The 20,811-nt window shown below is 66.9% G+C and overlaps 1 protein-coding gene across 3 annotated transcripts in view; it reads left to right on the forward strand.

Moving 5' to 3' along the window:
* Positions 1-1,353: 1,353 nt before the first annotated feature.
* Positions 1,354-20,811, forward strand: part of DNMT3A (DNA methyltransferase 3 alpha) — a 48,972-nt gene continuing 29,514 nt past the window's right edge. For 2 of the 3 annotated variants that reach the window (XM_037391961.1, XM_037391963.1), the window contains exons 1-3: positions 1,354-1,406; positions 8,019-8,253; positions 13,546-13,650. In XM_037391961.1, the coding sequence (XP_037247858.1) occupies positions 8,185-8,253; positions 13,546-13,650 (174 nt within the window). In that variant the 5' untranslated portion in view covers positions 1,354-1,406; positions 8,019-8,184. The remainder of the gene's footprint in view (positions 1,407-8,018; positions 8,254-13,545; positions 13,651-20,811) is intronic. The other variant, XM_037391964.1, reaches the window with a different exon arrangement.

Below are 20,811 nucleotides of genomic sequence, written 5' to 3' on the forward strand. Positions count from 1 at the left end.
GCTCAGCACGGCTCAGATTGGCACTGCATGGCGCTACACTGCAGAATTTGGCTCTGCACAGCTCAACATGGCTTAGCCCTGCATGGCATGGTTCAACACTGCATGGCCCTGCTTGGCTTGGCACACCTGTACTGTGTGGCTTGACCCTGTATGACACTGCTTGGCACAGCACATGCCACTGCATGGCCCTGCATGGCCCAATATGGTATGAAACCACTTGGCTTGGCAGCAGTCTTTATAGCGTGTTATCACATGGCATGGCTCAACTTGGCACACATGGCTTGGCACTGCACAACCCATCCAGCCTGCTCGGCCCATCTCAGTGCTGCACTGCATGGCACTGCTAGGCACTGCTTGGCATGGCACAACCTGGTGCTCCTCAGCTGGGCATGGCACTGCTTGGCTCAGCACTGCATGGGTTAGCACTGTTTGGCTTGGCATGGCATTGCTCAGCATGGGCTGGCACTGCTTGGCACTGCATGGCACTGATTGGCTTGGCATGGCACTGCTTGGCATGGGCTGGCACTGCTTTGCACTGCATGGCACTGCTTGGCATGTGTTGGCACTGCTTGGCATAGGCTGGCACTGCTTGGCACTGCATGGCACTGCTTGGCATGTGTTGGCACTGCTTGGCACTGCATGGCACTGCTTGGCATGTGTTGGCACTGCTTGGCATGGGCTGGCACTGCTTGGCACTGCATGGCACTGCTTGGATCTCCCTGGCACAGCTCAGTACAGTTCAGCGATGCTGGGCTGAGCCCAGCTTGGGGTGATGTTAGCCCAACATCGCACAGGACTGCTGGACCCGGCTCAGCTTGGCACAGCCCACCTTAGCCCAGCACGACAGGGCACAGCTCAGTTTGGCTTGGCTTGGCCTGGTCCAGAGTGCGTTGGCTCACCGTAGTCTGGCCTGGCACAGCACTGCACGGCCAACATTGGCTCGACCCAGCCTGGTTCGGCTCGACTCGGCTTGGCACTGCACCACCCAGCCCGGCTTGGCTTGGCTCAGCTTGGCCTGGTCCAGCCCGGCTTGGCTCGATGCTGCACAGCCCTTGAAAACGCACAGCCCTTGACGACACTTGGCTTGGCTTGGTCTGGCTTGGCACGGCACGGCTCGGCACGGCACAGCTTGGCTTAGCCGGGCTCAGCCCGGCCCGGTCCTTCCCGGCCCAGCTCAGCCCCCAGCACCCCGGCCCGGCCCGCAGCCGTTCCGGCCCGGCGGGGCTGGGCTGCGCTCGGCGCGGCCCGGCGGGCGCTAGGACCGCGCGGCGGGCGGGCGGCGGGCGGCGCGGCTCGGTGCTGCAGTGGAGGCGGCGGCGCTGCGGGAGGAGGCCTCGCCGGGCAGCGCAGCGGCGGCGGCGGCTCGGCACGGCTCGGCACGGCGCGCCGGGCCCGCACCGGCCCAGGTAACGGCCCCGCGGCGGCGCGGACACGGGTGGCCCCCGCGGACCCCCGGGACGGGGCATCCCCCGGCCCTGGCCGCCTCGGCTCGGCTCGGTTCGGCGTGACTCGGCTCGGTTCGGCGCGACTCGGCTCGGCTCGGTTCGGTTCGCCGCCGCTCGGCTCGGCTCGGCTTCCTTCGGCTCCGCTTGCCGCGGTCCTGCCCGGCCTGGCCCGCAGAGGCCGGCGGGCGGCCCGCACCCCCCACCCCCCCCCCCAAGCCCTGCGGACACCCCCGCCCCGCTGTCCGTGTGTCCGTCCGTGTCCGCGCCCGCGCCCCTGCCTCCCACCCGGCCCGGGGGGCGTCGCGGCGGCGGGCGGGGGCTGCGGCGGGGCCGGCCCGGGGGGGCGCAGCGCCGAGCAGGAAAACATGGCAGCGGCCGGGCCGCCACCCGCCGGGCCGGGCCCGCGTCGCCCTCCCCGGCCCCCCGCGGCCGCCCCCACTGTCGGCCCGGCCCGGCCCCGCTCGGCGGGCGGGGGTGGCGGCGGCGCGGCCCGGCCCGGCCCGGCCCCCGCGGCGCCGCCGTGTCCTTGAGCGCCGCGCCGGGCGGCTGAAGGGCAGCGCGGGGCCCCGGCCCGGCCCGGCCCGCTCCCCGCGCCGGGGAGTCCCCGCCGGGCCCGCCAGCCTGTGCGTGACCCCCGGAGCGAGACCCCCGGCGGCGCTGCCCCCGGCCCGGCGATGCCCTCCCTCGGCCGGCAGCGGAGTTGCCCCGGGGCGGCGGAGGGGGAGGGGGGGCGCGGGCTGGCTGGCGCCTGCCAAAAGTTTTATTTTTTGCAGAAAAAAAAAAAAAATAAAATAAAACGCCACCCCCGGCCCCCCCGCGGGCAGCAGGACCGCCGCAGCCCCGGGCGGGGAGGTGGCAGCGCGGGGCAGAGGCCTGGCAGGGCACCCCTGCTGCCCGCAGCCCCGCCGCTGCCCGCTTGCCGCCCCCTTCCCTCTCTCTTTTATTTTTTCTCTCCCCCCTCATTTTCGGGTGTTCGTGTGCGCGAACCTGTGGGCAAATGAAATTTTCCTCTTTGCTCAGTTCCTCTTTCTTTATTTCTTCCCTTTGTGTGACGTAGACGGTGTCACCACGGGATTGGCGTTCGGTGCTTACATTGCTGCACCGAGTGCGCGGTGGCAGGAGCCGGCTGCGATGGTGGGCACCCGCATCCTGCCCGGCTCTGCCGGCTGCTGCCCGTCACCTGCCCTGACCGGGAGACCCCAGGCGGGGAAATCTGGACCATCCCCGAGCAAATCCCTCGAAGCTGGCAGCCACGGGGAGCCGGAGGGGAGTGGATGTTGTTGTACCCGGTGGCTGCTCCCAGCAGCTCCCGCGCTTGCACTGGCCTTTCGTGCTGAGTCAGCTCGAAACTTCCTAGCAAGAGCCTCTTTTCGTGACATGCAGTGCCCTCCGCCTCTCGAGGAAAGGCAGGATGCTGGTGCCCGTGCCACTGGCCGGCTGGCGAGGCCACGGCTCAGGTGTTTCCCCCGGCTGCCTACGTGACCGCCAGGCTGCCGAGCAAGGGCTACATCCGTACCTAAAACCCAGTGGTGGCCGCCACTTTGCCACCAGCTATGCCACAGAGCCACTGTGCTGTGCCGGGGTGGCTGCTTGAGGACCTTCAGGTGGTGGTTTTCGTATGGGTATTTTTAGGACTGCACATCTGTGTGTCCCTGCCCCAATGCCTTCCCACAGGCTCTGCCTGTGCCGCTGCCTGCCTGCCTACCCCAGGCAGGCTGGGCCGGTAGTGAGGTGCGGCACCCTGCAGCACCCGGAGGGGAAAGCGTGTGGGCTTGCCAGGTAACCACCGGCACGCGTATGCGTGTGCCCAGGGCACGCGTGTGCCAGATGCACACGTGCTCCAGCAGCTCCAGCTCCACGGGAGGAGCCGGCGGTGTTTGGGTGTGTGGTTTCACAGGGTGGGAGATGTCTGCTCTGCAGTTTGCTCTGGGACCCGCTCACCCTCGAAGCTGCAGGTTGCTTTGAGCTTGTAACATCTGAACTCCCACTGGTGCTACCGCCACAGCACGGGGCAGGGACTCGCGGGGCTGCACCGGGCAAGCTTGCCTAACTTCGGCAGGCAGGGCCAGGAGAGGTGTCGGGCCGAGCCACAGTCCTGCTTCCCCACTGCGCTCCCGCCGCGGGGCTCGGCACGCGAGGGATCACAGCGCTGCTTGTTGGGCCTGTTCCCGCGGTTAACCGCCCTTCCCAGTTCAAAGCCTGTACCTGATTGCCAGTTTGAATTGCCCCAGCTCAGCTCCCGGCCCTGCTCCCTTGCCAGCTGGAGGGTTTCCGTGGTGCCCAGGGGGCTCTGCCTGCAGCAGCATGTGTTCACTGTAATCACATCATCTCTCAAGCCGTTTTTTTCCCACTAAGCTGAGCATATCGAGCACTGGGGCTCTCCGCGGCGAGGCGTTCCCATTGCTCTGGGAGCTCAGCCGCAGCTTCTTCATGAACCTCACTGCATTTGCACTGTCCCACCTGCAAAACAGCACCACGTCCCAGTGCTGGGGTCTGCCACGCACGTGACCATCCCGTCCCATGGGCAGTTTCAACTGACCCTGGCCCTTGCTAGTGCTCCCACTTTGCAGGATCTGGCTTTCTGGGGGGCTGCAGCCTGTAGTGTGCAGCTTAGTGTTGCAGGGCAGTGCATCGCTCCCAGGGGCGCAGTGTAGGGCAGTGCATCGCTCCACAGGGTGCAGCATGGTGCAGTGCATTGCTCCCTGGGGTGCAGCATGATGCAGTGCATTGCAGCCTGGGGTGCAGTGCAGGACCCTATGTTGCTCCCCAGGGTGCAGTGCCAGGCAGCGCATCACTCCCAGGAGTGCAGCACGGGGCTGCTTCAGTGGTGCCAACCAAACTGGGGTCCCCGCTCTGTACTGGGCCTGGAGGGGGCCTGCTGCCAGTGCACCCCAGCGCTTGCCGGTGCCTCGTCCCCTCAAAACCAGACCCAGCAGTGGTTTCCAGGCGGCTGCAGCAAAGGCAGGAGCCACTGCACGTGTGGCTGGGCAGGCGGCCGCTTCCCTGCCCGCCACGTGCACCCTCGAGCAGCATGGCCAAATATTTTGCTCGTAAGTTATAATTACAGAGGATGAGGTCAACAGTTTGCCCGTGCTGGTGGTTTTTCGGCGCAACCATCTGTCGGGAGGCGATCACAGGGGAGCTGCCCACTGCTCGGCTAAATTTTGGGCCTCAGGGAATGCCCACCCGGTCCCTGGTTGCCCTTGCCAGCAGCACCCACGCCGTGGGGGGGGGCTGTGGGTGGGGGGGAGCACCCCGCCGTGAGTCAGGGGTGGGGGGTGCAGGGGGTGGGGGGTGACTCACGGCCGCGGCTCCCATCCCCTCTGAGTCAATCCTGAAGTTCTTCCCCAGCACTGGGAAGGAGGAGGAGGAGGAGCACGGCTGCCCGGGGGTGGCGGTGACTCAAAGTGACAACAACAATAATAATACGCTGCGGCACTTGTCACGGGAGAAGCGTTTGGATGGGGTCCCTCGTGCGTCCCCACCACGGTGGGGACGCACGAGGGACCCCGTCCAAACCCAGTGGGTGTCACCGCACCGGGGGATGCTGCACGCGGGGTCACATAAGGACAGGGAGGGGGAGACTGCGGAGAAGGTGTCACCCGCCACTGACACAGGGGTCTGTCGGGGACCCCGCTCGCTGTCACCTAAAATGGCTGTTTGGGTTTCTGCAGGTTCCTGGCTGTGGCATGGCAACAGCGGACGCCGGCAAGGTCCCTAGATATAAAACAGGCGGGTTGGGGTTTTTTTTCGGGGGGGGGGGTGTGTGTGGGGGGGTGCTTTTTTTTTTTTTTTTTTTTTTTTTTTTTTTTTTTTTTGTCAATGCCGCGTGTCTCATCCATCCATCGCAGGTAACCTACTTTGAAACGCCTCTGCCGTGCGGCAAGCGTGACTCGCCGGGGCCCTGCCGTGCGGGAGCGGCACAGCGCGGGCTGGGGCTGCCGGTTCCCCCGCTCACCGTCAGCCGTAAGGTCAGCCTGAGCGGTTAAATAGTGAGGCAGGAGGGAAGGCGGCGAGTCCCTCCCCGCGCTTCGCCGGCGAGCGCCGGACGAGGGTCTGTCGTCCCGTCCCCCCCCCCCCCCCCCACCACCACCGCTGCTGCCACCGAGCCACCACATCGGCGAGGGGATGCCCCGGCGCTGCGGGAGGAGGGTCTTGGCGGCCTAGCGCGGGGGGCACGGTGCTGCAGCCCCCTGTCCCGTCCCGTCCCATCCCGCCGCGGTGGGCGAGCCTCGGCCGGGTAAGAGCGCGGGGGAGCGGGGCTGGTACCGGGGGCTACCACAGTACCCGCGCGTTACCCTCCTGGCGGGGCCACACTCGCCCCGCGGTGCCAGCGGTGGGGCTGGGGGAGCGGGGAGCAGCCGGTGCCGCCGGCTTCTCCCGGTCTTTGTTCGGCGGCCGCCAGCCCAGGGCTGCCGCGGGGTTTGTACGCAGCCCAACTATTTTTAGTGCGTTTGGAGACCATGTTTGCTGGAAGCGAATCAAAGCCCGCGAGCTGGCCCTTTGGCAGCACCAAGCGGGGCGGCTCGCAGCCGCGCACTCCCCGGGCACCGGAGATGCTGGGAGGGGGCCGTCGCCCGCTCCCCAGGGCTGCCGGAGGGGACCCCGGTGCGGTGGGGCTGGCCTGGGGGAGACCGAGCCATTTTCTAGGGCTGCGGAGACGTGCAGACGGGCGCTGGTGGCAGCACTGCAGGGCAGTGCAGGCAGGGACCCGCTGGGCAGCAGGGACACCAGCACCTCAAAGCACCTTTGGGCACGGAGGGACCCCCCCCAGGGGGGCTGGGGTGCCCCTGCTACGGAGGTGCCTGGGTGCAGCCGGTGTTGCCCTGGGTGCCTTCCGGCAGCACGTGTCCTCCTGTGCCTGCAGCCGGGGCTTTGCCAAGGCATAGTGCGGTGGGAGCGGTGCTGGGGGCTCCAGGGGACGTGGGCACAGCCAGGGGCTTTGCTAGCCCCAGCCCCACAATCAGCACCCTGGGGAAGCAGCTTGCAGGGAGGGACGTGGGGCCAAGGTGCCACACCATGCTGTGCCAAACGGCATGCCATGCTGTGCCGAACAGTGTGCCACGGTGCTGTTGACACAGCAGCTGCCAGACGGGTGCCTGAAGCAGCAGCGTGTGGGTGCTTGGGGTGCTCAGTGCAAGCCCTGGACCCTCTCGGAGGGGCGGAGGGGCCAGCAGCAGCAGGGGCTGAGCGTGCTGGGCTGGGGCTGAAGGGGCTCCATGGGGGAGGCGCGGGCAGGCCATGTGTGACAGAGAGCTGGCGGGGATGGTGCCCCGGGATGGCTCCAGGGACCGGGCCTCCCCCTGGGGGACCCCAAGCTGGCAAAACCGAGGGCTGGGGAAGCCCCTCCCCAGCGGGTGGCACAGGGCTGTGCGTCGTGGGGGTGTGTGTGTGTGTCAGCCTGCACCCCCCGCCCCTACCCTGCACCAGGTCCCATCCTGCACCCCCAGGTCCCACCTAGCACCCCCAGCCTGCATCCCACACCTGCAATCCCACTCCCCCAACCTGCATCCTGCACCCATACCCTGCACCCCCTGCCTGCACCCCCACCCCGCACCGCCATCCCACCCTCCTGCCCGCACCCCTGCCCACCTCCCACCCCAGCCCTGCCTGCGAGAGGGGCCATGCCAGGGGAGTCACGGCACGGCCAAGCTCCGACCCATCTCCCACCCCCCGGCACGCCGAGCCCCCGGGGTCCCCCTGCGTGCGGCGGGGAAGGCTGTGGGGCCGGGGAAGGCTGCAGCCCCAGCGGGGCCCCCCTGCCCCGCAGGCAGCCCCCGCTGCAGGCAGCCCTGGGGACGGGCGGAACGTGTCGGGTTTTGAGTTTCTGTTCTGAGCAGCAGCGGCCCTGCCCGCCCGGCAGCCCCCCACCCCGCCGGCTGGGAACGGGCTGCGGCTGGAAAGCTCTAGAAACAAATTGCAGCTCCGGTGCCAAAGGCAACAGCAGCCTCGGCCATGGCTAATGCAGGCAGCGTTTGCCATAGCAACAGGTGCTGGGGCTGACGCCTCCTCCGCAGCCCCTGCCTGCACCCCGCACCCCACAACCTGCACCTGCACCCTGCAGAATGCACTCTGCACCCGCACCGTGCACCCTGCAGAATGCACCCTTGCACCCTATGTCCTACACCCTGCAAAATACACCCTGCACCCCACAGCCTGCAACCTGCAAAATGCACTCTGCAGAATGCACCCCACACCCCGCAGAATTCACCCCACACCATGCATCCTGCACAGTGCAACACACCCTGCACCTTGCACCCCACATGACGCACCATGCACCCCGCCACATGCACTGTGCACCCCGTGTCGTGCAGCTCACCCTGTGGGCTGGGCACTGCGCACCCCATGTCACACCGTGTGCCATGCACACCACACCCCACACTGGGGCACGGACTGGGGCTCAGCTGCCGGCTGGGGGCAATGCCGGGGGCAATGCTGGGGGCAACAGCCCAGCCCAGCTGAGTCAAGGTTGTGGCATGTTAATAATTGCCGGGGGCCGGGGTGCGGTGTGATGGGCGGGGGGCGGCAGGGCCAGTGCTCCCCCCTCACCCCAGCCCTCTCTGCTTCCCGCAGGGGCAGGAGAATCCAGGCAGGCGGTGGGACACAGGGGCTGGCCGCTGCGGCAGGCAACGGCTCCCGGACCCCCTCCTCAGCACAGAGAGCCAGAGCGCGGCGGCAGCGGGGTCCGCGTTGGTGCTGAAGAGGCAACGGTCCCAGGTGCCCACCCTCGCTCCCTACCATGCCGTCCAGCGGGACCCTTGACGCCAGCAGCCCCGCTCCGAACCGCGAGGCGCTCGACACACACAAGGTAGGGTCCCACCATGGCTCTGCCGGCTCTTGGCAAGTGGGGAGCTTCCAGGGGGGCCCTGCTCGTGCCACAGTGATCCCTATTGCTGGACTTCGTGCTGCCCCCACTGGTGCCGGGGTGGCAGCAGGCTCTGGGGGTATGGCTCGCCCCTGGCCACCACTGGCTGGCACATGTGCCAGAAAAGGGAGTGCGGGGTCTCCTCTGCCACATGCCAGCCGCGCTCCCCCCTTGCCGTGGTGGGGAGCGCGGTGCAGGGCAGGGGGAGCCCTGAGCTGCAGCCGGGATTAGCGCGGATTGAGCTATTCTTGGCGGTGGGGGAGTATGGGGTGGGGATGTGGAAGCAGAGACCTGCTGTCACCTCCCAGCAGTGGCCAGGGTCGGAGCAAGCCCGGCTGCAGGGAGGGGGCTGCTGCAGTGGCAGGGTCCCCCAGGATGGGGGCTGCCCTGGTTCTGGGGATGGATGGGTGGTGATGGGGTGGGTGCTGGGTGCTGTGGGGCAGTGGGAGGGGACCGTGGGGTATGCATCAGGAGGTGGCCCCATAGCCTCGCCATGACCAGGCTCAAGCCCTCGTGCCAGTCCTGCTCCACCCTGATGGGGGTCCCATCTGCTGTTGTGGGGGCTCAGGGGTCCCTGCACCACCCCACATGCAGTGCTCAGGCTCGTGAGGGAACCCCTCCCTCCCATGCTGGGTGGCACAAGGTGCATGCTTGTCTTCTCATTGCCACACCATGCATGGGGCTTGTAGCCTTGTCCAATGGAACCCCATCCCCGGTACATATCACCCCTGCCCCGCTGGCCAGAGGGTGGCTCTGTGGGGAAGGGTGACCCCCAAACCACCCTGCCTGCTGGGGGCTGAGCAGAGGCCAGACCCGGGGGCTGGGGGTGTCACAGAGATGCAGGACAGGGCAGGCAAGATGATGCAAGAGATGCAGGACTGTGCTGGGTTTGGGGTGCTGGGGTGAGCAGCAGGCTCTGACTGCATTCTCAGTGCTCCCTGGCATCCCTGACATGCAAAGGCACACCAGGCCAGCGTGGCTGCTCCCCATGCCGGTGCTGGCAAAGGCATTACTCTTGCTGCAAAGAGGAGAAGCATCCTGATGGGTGCAGGGGCAGGGCCTGCCTTGGTCAAGGCGTGGGGACCGGGGCAGACGGCCAGCTGGATGCTGTCCTGCTGCAGGCAGTGCAGGGTCAGGGTCATCTGAGTTCCTCCAGGCTGGCTTGGTTGTGGCGGCCACACTGTGGTCCCTGCGTCGGTGCGCCCTGTGCTCCAGCCATGGCTCTTGGCTGCTGGAGGGACCGACTTGTGTATCTGCCGGGAAGTGCCCAGCATGTTCTTGGCACCGTTTGGGGGCATGAGTAAAGCAGGGGTCAGTTGGTTGGTCCCATGCTTTCCCCCGTGGCAGGTTATGCTGGAGTGGGTGCATGAAAGCAAGCCTACTTGCGCTGGTCACCAGCACCAGGAGTGTGAGCGGGGTGGTGGGGCAGCCCCCAGGAGGCAGATGTGGCAGCCCACCCTATGTTTTGGTGCAGATCTGGAGGTGCGTGGCAGAGCCGGCTTGGAGAGCAAGGCACGGGGACATGGAGTGGGGGAGCTGCAGGGAAGAGCCATGGGAGGAACAAGTGCCTGCAGTGCAACCCAGCTCACCCTCGAAAGCAGGACCTGACAGTGCCAGTGCTGGTCCCCAGGGTGCCAGCAACCCACGTGGGCTGGCAGTGAGCATGCTGCGAGCGCACCCAGCTGAGCGCTGTCCTGGCCTGACCCCGCCGGGATGTGGCATTGCCTCCCCCGCGGCCACGCGCGGAGGTCACCTCAGCCGAAGGGATGCATGCTGCCTGCACAGCCAGGAGGACGAGGCCATCCCTCAACACTCGCAGCACCGTGGGTCACATGGGTGCCGGCTGCTCTTGGCACAGACCTGGTGAGGCTGGGCTCCAGCTCCTGTGTGAGTGGGGTGTCTGCACCTGCCTTCTCCTATCCCACCAGGTCTGTTTCCCCCCAGTACCAAGAGCTCCCTGCTCCCACCCCACCACCAGCCCAGCGCAGCCAGGAGCTGGGACCCGGCACGGCAGCCGTGGAGCCAGCACTGCGTCATGCAGCAGCTCTCCTCCTCGGTGGTGGTTTCCCTCTGGGTTGTTGCTTGGCAGCAGCGCAGGAGCACAGCGCATCAGGGACGCACCATGCAGCCCCACGCCTGGCCAAGCCCCAGGGAGAAGGGCAGCAGGGTGATGGACTGGGAGATGACTCAGCTCCGAGCGGGCTGCAGGCAGCGAGGGGCTGCAGCACCGGCACCCCTGTGCCAGGCTGAGGGGGAGCAGATCCCCCTCGCGGCCCTTCTCACCAGCCCCTGCTCATGCCCAGGCTGCATCCCTGCTCCTCAGGCGCCTGCCCCACTTTTGGGGTGCCAGCTATGCCACAGGGGATCCCCGCAGCCCCAGTGCTGCCCCACGTCCCCCGATGCGCTGGTGTCCCCCGATGCAACTGTACTGAGCCCTGTGGTGGGGCTGCCCTGTGTTAGCAGTTGTGGGGATGGCTCAGAGGAGCTCTCCTTGTCCCCGTGCGTGCTGGGGGCACCTCCCTGCCTCCACAGCAGGGACCCCACTGCCCTCACAGCTCTGGCATTCCTCAAGCTGGCTGCCCGGTGGCGTTTCACAGGGTAGGCGCTTGCAGCGGCGTGGGGAGCAGAACAGAGCCCTGAGCACTGACTGGCAGGGGGCTGCCCTGCAGGACTGCACCGGGGGTCGCGCACACTGTGGCAGGAGCTGGCCACTGCTTTCGCAGGCAAGTCACTGTGCCCAGCACTGCCTTGCCGGCACAGTGCTGGGCCCAAGCCATGAGAGGAATCACAGCAGTGCCTATGGCCACCACTTGGCAGTAGGACAGGGTTGGGGCAGCCCAGAGCCCCCCCAAGAGTACTGCAGCACACCTGTGGTGGGGTCATTGCGTGGGGACCCTGAAGAGCACCCCTAGAGCACCCCGTCCCCTCAGTGGCACCCACCAGGCACTCCCCAGCTGCATCCTCTCCCGGCCGAAGGAGGACTGGCCTCCCAGCACGGCATAGCGCCACGCACTTGACACCCCGCCGTACCTTTTCTTTACATCCAGCATAAACACTGCCAGGGCCTGGTCAATGTTGGCACAGGGCAGCTGGCCAGAGCCATGTGCTGGCAGCCAGGGTGGCACTGGGGGCAAAGGGATGGCTGTCGGGGGGCTTGCTTACCCATGGCACTCCTGCTGCTGGGAGCAGGGCTGGGCTGAGCTCCCTGGGCTCTGTGGTGCTGCTGGGTGCCCTGGCAGTGGCAGAAGCTGCTCATCTCCCTGTGGAGCTGGATGAAGCATGGCCTCATGGCGGGGACAGGCTGTACAGCTGCAGGTCCATCGACAAAGTGTGGCGTCGCACAGTTTGGCAAGGTGGGTCCCTGCGACTGCAGCTGGGGGGGGTCTGCTCTGCACCCTCCAGCCACAGGCTCCCAGCCGGCTCTGCCACATGGCGAGGTGCGGTGAGCCTGTGGGGCAGGGACCCCTGGGAATCTCCCCCTGGGGGCCCCGTATGGCTCCTGCACTGGGATGGGGCTGGAACCATGATCCTGACGTCGTCCTTGGACCCGTCCCAAAACATTCCGCCCAAGACTGCGTGAGGAATAGTTCTTGGCCTAGGGCTGAGCCCCCAGGTGCCAAGGTGCCGCCTCTCCTTGCTCAGCCCTGGCTTCCCATCCTGTGGCTTGGTGCCGGTGGGTGCCAGGGCTGGGCACGGTCACTGCAGGGCTGGTGGGGTGTGGGGTCAGTGCCAGGGTCTGGAGGCTGCTCTTCCCCATGTGCAGGCAAGCAGCATGCAGCATCAATGGGGCTGGGGTGAGTACAGTCCCAGCGGGCCACCGTCATGGCTGGGGATGAACCAGCACGTGGCTCCTGTGAGATCCCATATGCACAGCCCCAGGCAGGGGGAAACAGGCAGCAAGGGGCATGGGGGGATGCCAGCTGGGTTTGGGTGGGTGGGCGGCCAAGAGGGAGCTGGTCTGGAGGACCACAGCTGTGGGGCACTGCAGCCACGGGGCACCAGGGCCATGGAGCATGGCATGTCCCAACCCTTCGGGACATGGGCTGGACCTCAGCGGTGATGTGCCAGCTGCAGCCTGGCAGTGCTGCGGGCAGTGCTGGCTGCAACCACCCCAGCCCATGGGGAAGGAGGGAAACAGCGGGCAGGAATGTGGCTGGGGCTGGCGCCCACCATGGCTGCAGGGCTGCGTGAGTACAGCTGGATGTCGGTGCTGTCTGGCTGCCAGCCCCATCCCCTCCCCGGCCTCTCCCTCGCCAGCCCCCCGCCGGCCTCTCCTCTTTCCCCTGCTCCCCCCTCCGTGGCCTCTTCCTGCCTTGGCTGCTGCTGCCGGGATCTTCTGGGGCTCAGGTGAAAACGGCCCCGCCACTGCTGCGGGACATGCCAGAGGCCCCACGCAGCCCTCACCCCACATGCATGTCCCCCCGCCATGCCACAGTGCCAGGCACGGGCCTCCCAAGAGGGGAACAGGGCCTCCGGCACACTACGGTCCTTGGGCGGCTGCTGCAGCCCCAGCGCAGGGAGCAGGTTCATTTCCTGGGGCCATGTTCCTGCTCTGCCGCCCGTGCTAGCGTGGGTGTCCTGCCAGCGCCTGGGTTTGGGCCACGGTGCCGGGGAGGGGGGGACAGGGTGGTGGGGCGCTGGCAGCTGCTCAAGGGCACAGCACAGAGAGTGTGCGTCGTCCCCCGAAGCACCCGTGCTGGGGGCGGCACGGGGAAGCAGACAGCTGCTTGCCTACTCCAAGGGCACCCTGGCTTCTGCTGCCTGCCCTTGTCCCCAGGGAGCTTCACAGCTCCCTGCAGGCCCGCCGTGCCGTGCTGTGCTGTGGAGTCCACGCAGCCCTTTCTGCATGCAGCAGTGCAGGAGCCCCCAGCCCCACATGTGCAGGGCTCTGGTGGGTTGCAGGAAGGGGCATGTACCCCCAAGCCAGCCATGGCACAGGACACGGCACAGGAGGGCTCACCCGGCGAAGGCAGCCAGCCCCACAACGGCTCGTGCTGCAGCCCAGGCCTGGCAGGAGCCACAGTCGCCCTTCTAATGGTGCCCGGGGGGCTGCTGGCTTGGTGATGCCAAAAGCGCTCCTTGCCTGCTGGGTGCCTGGCTGTGCACAGCCCTCGGCGCTGTACCCATGGTGCCAGTGATCCCAGTGCCGAGCAGGAGCAGAGCCGTGCCCAGGACCGCAGGCTGCCCGGCCGCGGGGTTGGCGGCATAACCGTCCTCTCTGTCTCCGGCTCGCAGGGGGAAGAGGAGCTCGAGGAGAACCAGAGCAAGGAGGAGAAGCAGGAGCCGGGGACGCCCATGAGGAAAGCCGGGCGGCCCGGGCGGAAGCGCAAGCATGCCCAGGTGAGCCAGCGGGCGCCGGGTGCGGGGGCCAGGTGTGGGGGGGTGGGGCGTCCCCCCCACCGCCTGGCAGATGTGCCGTGTTGGCGGGAGACTGTGGCTCCCAGTGTGCTGCGGGCTGGCCAGCCTCCCCTGCGTGCCGGGGCACCCGGCCGGGAGGAGAGCACGAGGGCGGTGGAGCAGCAGGAGGGGAGCGGCCCCCACCCTGGCCCCCAGCGCTGCCCCCTCCCCATGGCCCCCGGCAAGCCCTTCCTGTGCATGGCAGCAGCAGCGTTCCACTCAATGCAGCTTCAGTCGAGGCCCCACCATGTATTTGCTCCCTGTCTGAGGGGCGGGCACCCCTGTTCCCCCTGGGGCTAGCTGGACTCCCCCGGCTCCCTGGGCGATGATGCACGGCTCTCAGGCTCACGCCAGCAGCTGCAGTAACAAGGCAGATGTGAGTGTGTGGGGCTGAGCTCCCCCAGCTCCTGCCGCAAGGGTGATGCCCGCTCTTAAGTGCATGAGGCTCGATGAGCTCCCAGTTTGCTAGCCCAGCCAGCTGGGATCGCAGCCTGCCCAGCACCAAAGCAGCTGAAATGGCTCATCCCAGGGCCCCAGCAGTGCCATTGGCCGAGGGGCTGGCACGTGAGAGCACTGCGCTGCTCACAGGCTGCCATGCCCGCAGTGGGGTGCTGCGGGGTGATGGGGGTGGGGTGGGGGTGTGCGGCGCAGAGCTTTGGGGAGCAGCTGGCTGTGGTGGGGCCCTGGGACAGGGCACCTGTGGCCAGGGGGACTCATGGAGGCGGTGGCTTGGCCCTCTTGAGCTGTTGTGTGTCATGATGCCAGCTGGGGAGCCACAGTGGCTTCTTCCCTGTCGGGTGTTATGTGGCCGGCTGCTGGTGCCACTGTGAATTTGGTGTGCAGAGGAGGAGCAGAGGGTCTTTTTGATGCTGAAGCCCCAGGGGGAAGGTGCACATTGTCACCCTGGGCACAGGCACAGGCAGGGCTCAGGCAGCATCCCCGTCCCCTGACCCTGCGTGAGGGGAAGGAGAGTAGAGCTCCCAGGTGGGGAGATGAGCGGGGCCAGTGTGCCTTTGCTGCTTGAAGGTTGAAAAACTGTTTTGCAAATGTTTCTGGCTGAAGAAAGGGTTAATCCTGTGCTTGGACATGTCCAGATCTGTCCTGCCTGTCCCAGTCCCTGATCTCTGTCATTACAGTGGCAGGGGCACCAGGAAAGCCAGAACAGCGTTGCCTGCGGTGGGCAGGGGTGCAATGGGGCGCAATGGGACGCCAGGCCAGGAACGGGGCGGCCAGGCTCCAAACGCTGGCTGCAAATCCAGCAGTGGGGCGTGCCGGGGCAGGGGGAGCTGTTTCGGTGGAAGAACAATGCTGGCACGGGAACAAATGGGGAAAGTCATCGGGAACAGACAGAGCCTGGGAACCAGGAGGTCTCTGGCTGCCAGAGCAGGCGGCCCCAGGAGCCCCCTCCAGCACGACGGGTCGGGAGCGGGATGGACAGATGGCGGCGGTGCCACCACATCAGGCACCTCCCGGTGCCCCCTGCAAAAGAGCTGGCCAACTCGCAGTGACTGCCTGTCCCATGTGCGCTCGCTGCATGCTCCCACATGCTGCACCTGCCCCGTGCGTGGTGCCGTCCCAGCCGGCCGGTGGCTTCCGCTGCCAAGCAAGTAGAGCTGGCAGGCCCCGCGGGCACTGCCAGGAGGCCAGGGAAAGCCCTGGCCGGGTGCAAGCTGCTAAAAATACCCTCCCCGCTGGAGAGCCCTGTGGTGCCAAGTGCCTGCAGGAACAGCCCCTGGCCAGGGGCACCAGACCGGGATGGAAGGGACCCAGTGTGTGGCATGGGGACCCTGGGTAAATGGCTGGCTCCCTAGGGACCAGCTGAGGGTCACCAGGACCCCATTTACAGGGACACAGTGGGCAGGTGTGTTGCAGGAGGGTGCCAAGCGCCCACCTTGGCCTGTGCCTGGGGCAGGGACGTGAGCCCTGCTTGGGGATGGAGCTCGCCAGCACAGGGGTCCCAATGTGGGGCTGGCAATGCTGCTGCCACTTTTCCTAGTGCATCCATGGGGTGGGAACTCAGCCCTGGGACATGCGTCAGGGCCAGGTCCCCACAGGGAGCTCGGTGGGGTGCAGAAGACAGGCAGGAGGTGGCAGGGAGGCAGGAGGAGGTGATGCCGACAGGTGCTGCAGGCAGGCCTGCCTGCGCCGGAGCTGGGGGCCGTGGTGCTGAGGAGTGGCTGTGGGGACAGGCAGAGACAGACCCTGGCAGGGGCCAGCAGCTGCCAGGCAGAGTCGGGGAGCCTTGCCTGGCGGCAGTAACCAATACCTCTGGTGAGCCATGCTGTGCCATGCCAAACCGTGCAGTTCTGAGCTGCACCAAGCCATGCCGGGCCATACCATACTGTCCTGCGGTGCGTCGTGCCAAGCCGTGCTGCGCTGAACCACATCGTGCTGTGGCTCAACGACCAGCGCCTCCAAGCCCAGCCAGGCCTGGCAGGGGCTCAGCAGTGGGACACCCCTCTGCCAGTGGCTCCGTGGTTGGTGCCATGGATGGCAGCGACTCTCCCGGCCCCTTCCCTCTAGCAGAGGGGGCATGGCCCAGGGGCAGTCCCACCTGGCAGCAACTCGGGCTCAGGCAGGGGCTCTGCAGCTTTGGAGTTGCCGCCAGCGCTCTGGAACCGGGATCCCCAAGGGCTGTGGTACATCGAGGCTGTCCCTCATCACCCCTCTGTGGGGACCGGTCCCCAGAGTCACCATGCATCCCTGGCACGGCCAGCCCCTGCCCTGCGGCCGAGGCCCCCCAGTGTCCCCCTGGCAGTGAGTGAGGCAGTGGGGCCATGCAGCCCGACAGGCTCCCGGTGGAGCAGCGTCCTTGGCAGGGGCCCAGCAGAGGGGAGGGGAGCGGGAGAAAGGCAGCGCTTGTTCCCAGGGCCCGGCCGGCGCAGAGGAAGCGGGTGGGTGGGCAGGAAGGCAGATCCGCCGCCGGGCCCTCCTCGGGGACCAGGATGGGCGCCGGGGCGGCCAGGGGTGGCCGGGGAGGGGCAGGGCTGCAGAGTGGGTCCTGGCCACCCCTTCCCTCGTGCCACCCTGGCCCGGTGGTGGTGTCCGACCGGCAGCACTGGGACGTGCTGGCAGCACCCTTGTGAGTTGGAGTCCCATTCCGAGCCAGGTAGGGAAGCGGCAGCAGGGCTGGAGCCGGGGTGCTGGGTTTGGCTGGGGCAGCTGTTGAGGGGCTGGAGGTGTGATGGTACAGGAGGCTGGTTTCGGATGGGTGCCGTGCCAGGGCATGTTGGCCACAGTGCCAGGTGGGCTGTGTGTCCCTACCCTGACAGCTGGTCGTGAGGGGATGTGGTGCCTGTTCGTGTTCGGTTCCTGGGGTTAACCTCCCACATGCCATCCCACTGCAGCACAGAGGGACCTGCCTGCCCGGCGCAGCTTCCTGGCATTGTCCTGCAGCGCTGCAGGGCCCAGCGAGGCCCCTGCTGCAGGCACGGAGCTGGGCTGAGTCGGGGCCATGGCAGATGCACATTGACACCCGTTGCCTGAAAGCACGGCGGGCCTGGATCTGCCACGCTGGCAGGAAGGGCAGAGCCTCAACAGCAGGACAACACGCAGCACAGCAGCCCCCATCTGCTCCGCTGGGTGGTGGGCATGTGGTCCCGGCAGGGTGGCACTCACCAGCCCCAGGGCCAGCCGTGGTTGGTTAATCCTGGTGGTACTGCCGTGGCCTCGCAGCCCTGAGGGGACCTCATGCCACTGTGTTCCCACCACCCCCATGCCCACATGGCCAGCAGGCGAGTGGACCAAGCTCCCCACAGCCATGCCTCTGCCAGCCCCCACAGCTGCCTAATCCAGAGCGTGCTGCTGGCCTTCCCGTTTCCTCCCGGGAAGCCCACGCAGCCCCTGCGATTGTTTTCAGCACAGTGTCCAGGATGTGGCCCCGATCAGGAGGCGGGAGCAGGGCTGGAGGCGGCTGGGCCCCCACTACGAGCTGCAGCCTGGCACTGGCACCACAGTGAGGGGATGGCAGCCAGGGACCCCAAGGGAGGGCGGCTCCTCAGGCTGGGGAGCTGGGGGTGCTGGTGTGTAGGGTAGGGGGGGGACACACAGCGGGAAGTAGGTCCCTTCACACTCACTGTGGGGCTGATGCAGGGACAGAAACCCCAGGCCTGTTCCTATGAGGGACCTGAGATGGTCCTCAGCTTGTTCCTCCAACTGCAGACACTGCCTGCTTCAGTTTGCCCGAGTCTCCCTCCTTCCCCTTTGCTCTGGGCTGCCCTGTCCCCTTCAGCAGCTCCTCCTGCCCTGAATCCCCCTGGCCACTCTGAGCCAGGGTGGCTGGAGTGCAGCAGGCACAGTGGGACACAGACAGAGCCTGTGCCTGCGCTGCACAGTCACTTCCAGAGCCAGTGTGAACCCTGGGTGCAGGCATGCAGCAGCTCTCCCCACTCCATCAGCCAGGGACTTTGCTCTCCAGCATCCATCTCACCAATGGTGCCAGCTCCTTCTGTTGCTCCAGGGCTGCATCCAGGCACACCACAGCATCCCTGCAGCCTGTTCCACCACTGTGGTCAGTGTCCAGAGCTCCTAGGGTTGCAGCATCCACCAGCCAGGCATACCAAGGTTTGTTATTCAGCCTCCGTTGCCCCATGCATGCCCTTGCTCATGGCTGGGAGCGCCTGCGTGGTGGCCTGGCACAGCATCTCCACCCTACTGATGGCAACGGTGTCTGCTTGGTTGAGCCATGCCCTCCCAAGGATCCTGGGCTTTGCCACCTGCCACAGCCCAGAGGCCGTCCAGCATGGGGACCGGCTGCCGGGCACTCCTGTGACTGGTGGTGGTGGCTCATGTGTCCCTGGCACGTGGGTGTGTGGTGGCCCCTGCAGTGATGCGTGCACATGCCTGGCACAAGTGACATAGCCATGCTGTCCCTAGGTGGGAGCAGTACAAGCTTGGCACAGTGGGTGTGTGTTTGGGAGTGGTTCCCTGCGTCCCCATGGGTGGCCAGGCATTGTGCTGGCATGGCTGTGGCTCCCTGCTGGTGCTGCCACCCACCCTGCGAGGGTCCCCTTTGGCCCCCAACACCCCCTCACACCTCACCAGCCCCTTCCCCACTGTGGGTTCTGGGGCAGTTTGTACCCTCTTTCCTGCCTGCACTCGCAGCCCCTCAGTGGGGAGCCCCCAGACTCCCACACGCCAGGGCTGGGGCAGGCGAGTGAGCAAGCAAGTGGAGGAAGTGACTCTGCCAGCGAGCCGGGGCGGCCAGGCCGAGCAGGAAGCACCCGCCGCCACTGGGCCGCGGCCGCCAGCGCTGGGAGGAGGTGCCTGCACACGGGTGGGTGGCAGCCAGACGGGGGTCTGCACGCCAGCCAGAGGGGATGCGCCATGGTAAGTGGCACATGGCTTCCACCACCTGCCAGGCATGCCTGGGGAGGGGTCTCCGGTGGTGGTGGCACAAATCGGGGTTGCCCCAGCAAGCAAAGCCTCCTCCGCCACCTGCTGCTCAGCGTCCCGTTCCCAGTGGCACCAGGGCAGTTTGGGCAGCACGGGGGGCACCCCAGCAGCACCATGAGCACCCTAGCTCACACCAAGCCTGGCTGGCAGCTCAGCGTTTGCTCCCTGGCATCCTGCCATGGTACGGTGCATCCTGGGACATGTAGTTTGCTGGGGACGGGCAGGAAGGTCCCTACATCTGGCTCCCCTCCATGCCATCCTGAAACCGTGCCAGCCCCACGCTGCAGCCCCGGCACGCAGGCCCTCCTGGGGGAGCTGGCAGAGCTGGGGCAGAGGTGGGGGCAGGTGGCAGTGAAGGGAAGGTGCCGGTGGGCTGCCTGTCTCCACAGCACGGCCGTGTTTCCTGCCATCGCTGCTGCAGAGATGGGGGGCCCTGCTCCAGCCCAGGCAGGGTGGCAGGAAGGGTGGCAGGCAGGCATCCCATCCCTGAGGTCCTGCAAAGCCCATGACACTCTCAGCTTCTTGCTAAGTCCTTTCTGTGGGCCCCGGGGGGGTGCAGGGATGGGGAGGCAAGCGCAGGGCTGAGGGGTGCACAAGCTTGCAGAGGTGAACAGGGGGCTGTGCAAGCTTGTGGAAGCAAGCATGGGGGTCAGGGATGCACAAGCTCATGGAGGCAAGCACCGGCCTCAGGTGCACCAGCTCACAGAGGCAAGCATAGGGGTGGGAGATGGACAAGCTTGCAGGGGCAAATGTGGGGGTGCACGACTTGCAGAGGCAAGTGTGGGGCACAGGAAACGGGGCTGGGTGCCACCTCCTCAGCTCCTGGCACCGGGAGGCAGCGGCAGCTGCTGTGGGTGTCTGTCCTTTGGGCATTCAGCTGCCGGTGCTGGGGGAGCGGCGCTGAGGCCAGGACAAATACCCCGGCCTGCGGGCAGCATACAGGGTCCCCGGTGGGATGGTGCCGGTGGGCGAACGGCTCCACTGCCATGCTGGTGAGGACCAAGCCCCAGGGACAGGGGTCACTGTGCCCCAGCATGGGGTGAGGCTGCACACCTGGGAGCACACCCAGGAGAGGGCCAAGTGCTCCCCAACAGTGTAGCAGCGGGGCTGACCAGGTCCTGGGCGAGCGGCAGTGGCAGAGCCCACCCAGCCACGGCTGCGCTGCGACTTGGGCTGCTGCAGTGACGCAGCAGCACTTTCACTCTCCTTTGCCACTGAAACCACCGGGCTGTGCTGCTCCTCTCGCTCTGACTCTGCTCCTGCTCCGGCTCCCACCGCCGCCAGCCCTTGCCATGCCGCGCTGTGCCTCACGGCTCCCCCAGGGGCTGGCAGCATGGCGATGCCATCCCCAGCGCCGCAGCCACACTGGCATGCTCAGCACTGCCGTCTCCCTGTGCTCACGTCGGCGCCGTCTGGCACACGGGCATGTGCTCGAGGCCAGCGTGCTGGTGAGCGCTGGCGCCAGCAGTCCTCCCCCGTGTCTCACGCTCATGCACACTCGCCACTCTGTTGCTGCACTCGCGAGCCGGGGCCAGCTGCACGTTTCCTGCGGGTGCCGGCACCGCCTGTCACACACACGCACCCGCCTGTCACACACACTGGCACCGCCTGTCACACACACGCACCCGCCTGCGGGTGTTGGCGTTGCCCGTCTGACACACACGCATGCATGTCACAAGCTCTGGCTGTGCCTGTCACGCTCTCTGCCAC

The sequence above is a fragment of the Falco rusticolus genome, chromosome 6, assembly GCF_015220075.1.
Source record: "Falco rusticolus isolate bFalRus1 chromosome 6, bFalRus1.pri, whole genome shotgun sequence".
NCBI classification, from domain to species: Eukaryota; Metazoa; Chordata; class Aves; order Falconiformes; family Falconidae; genus Falco; species Falco rusticolus.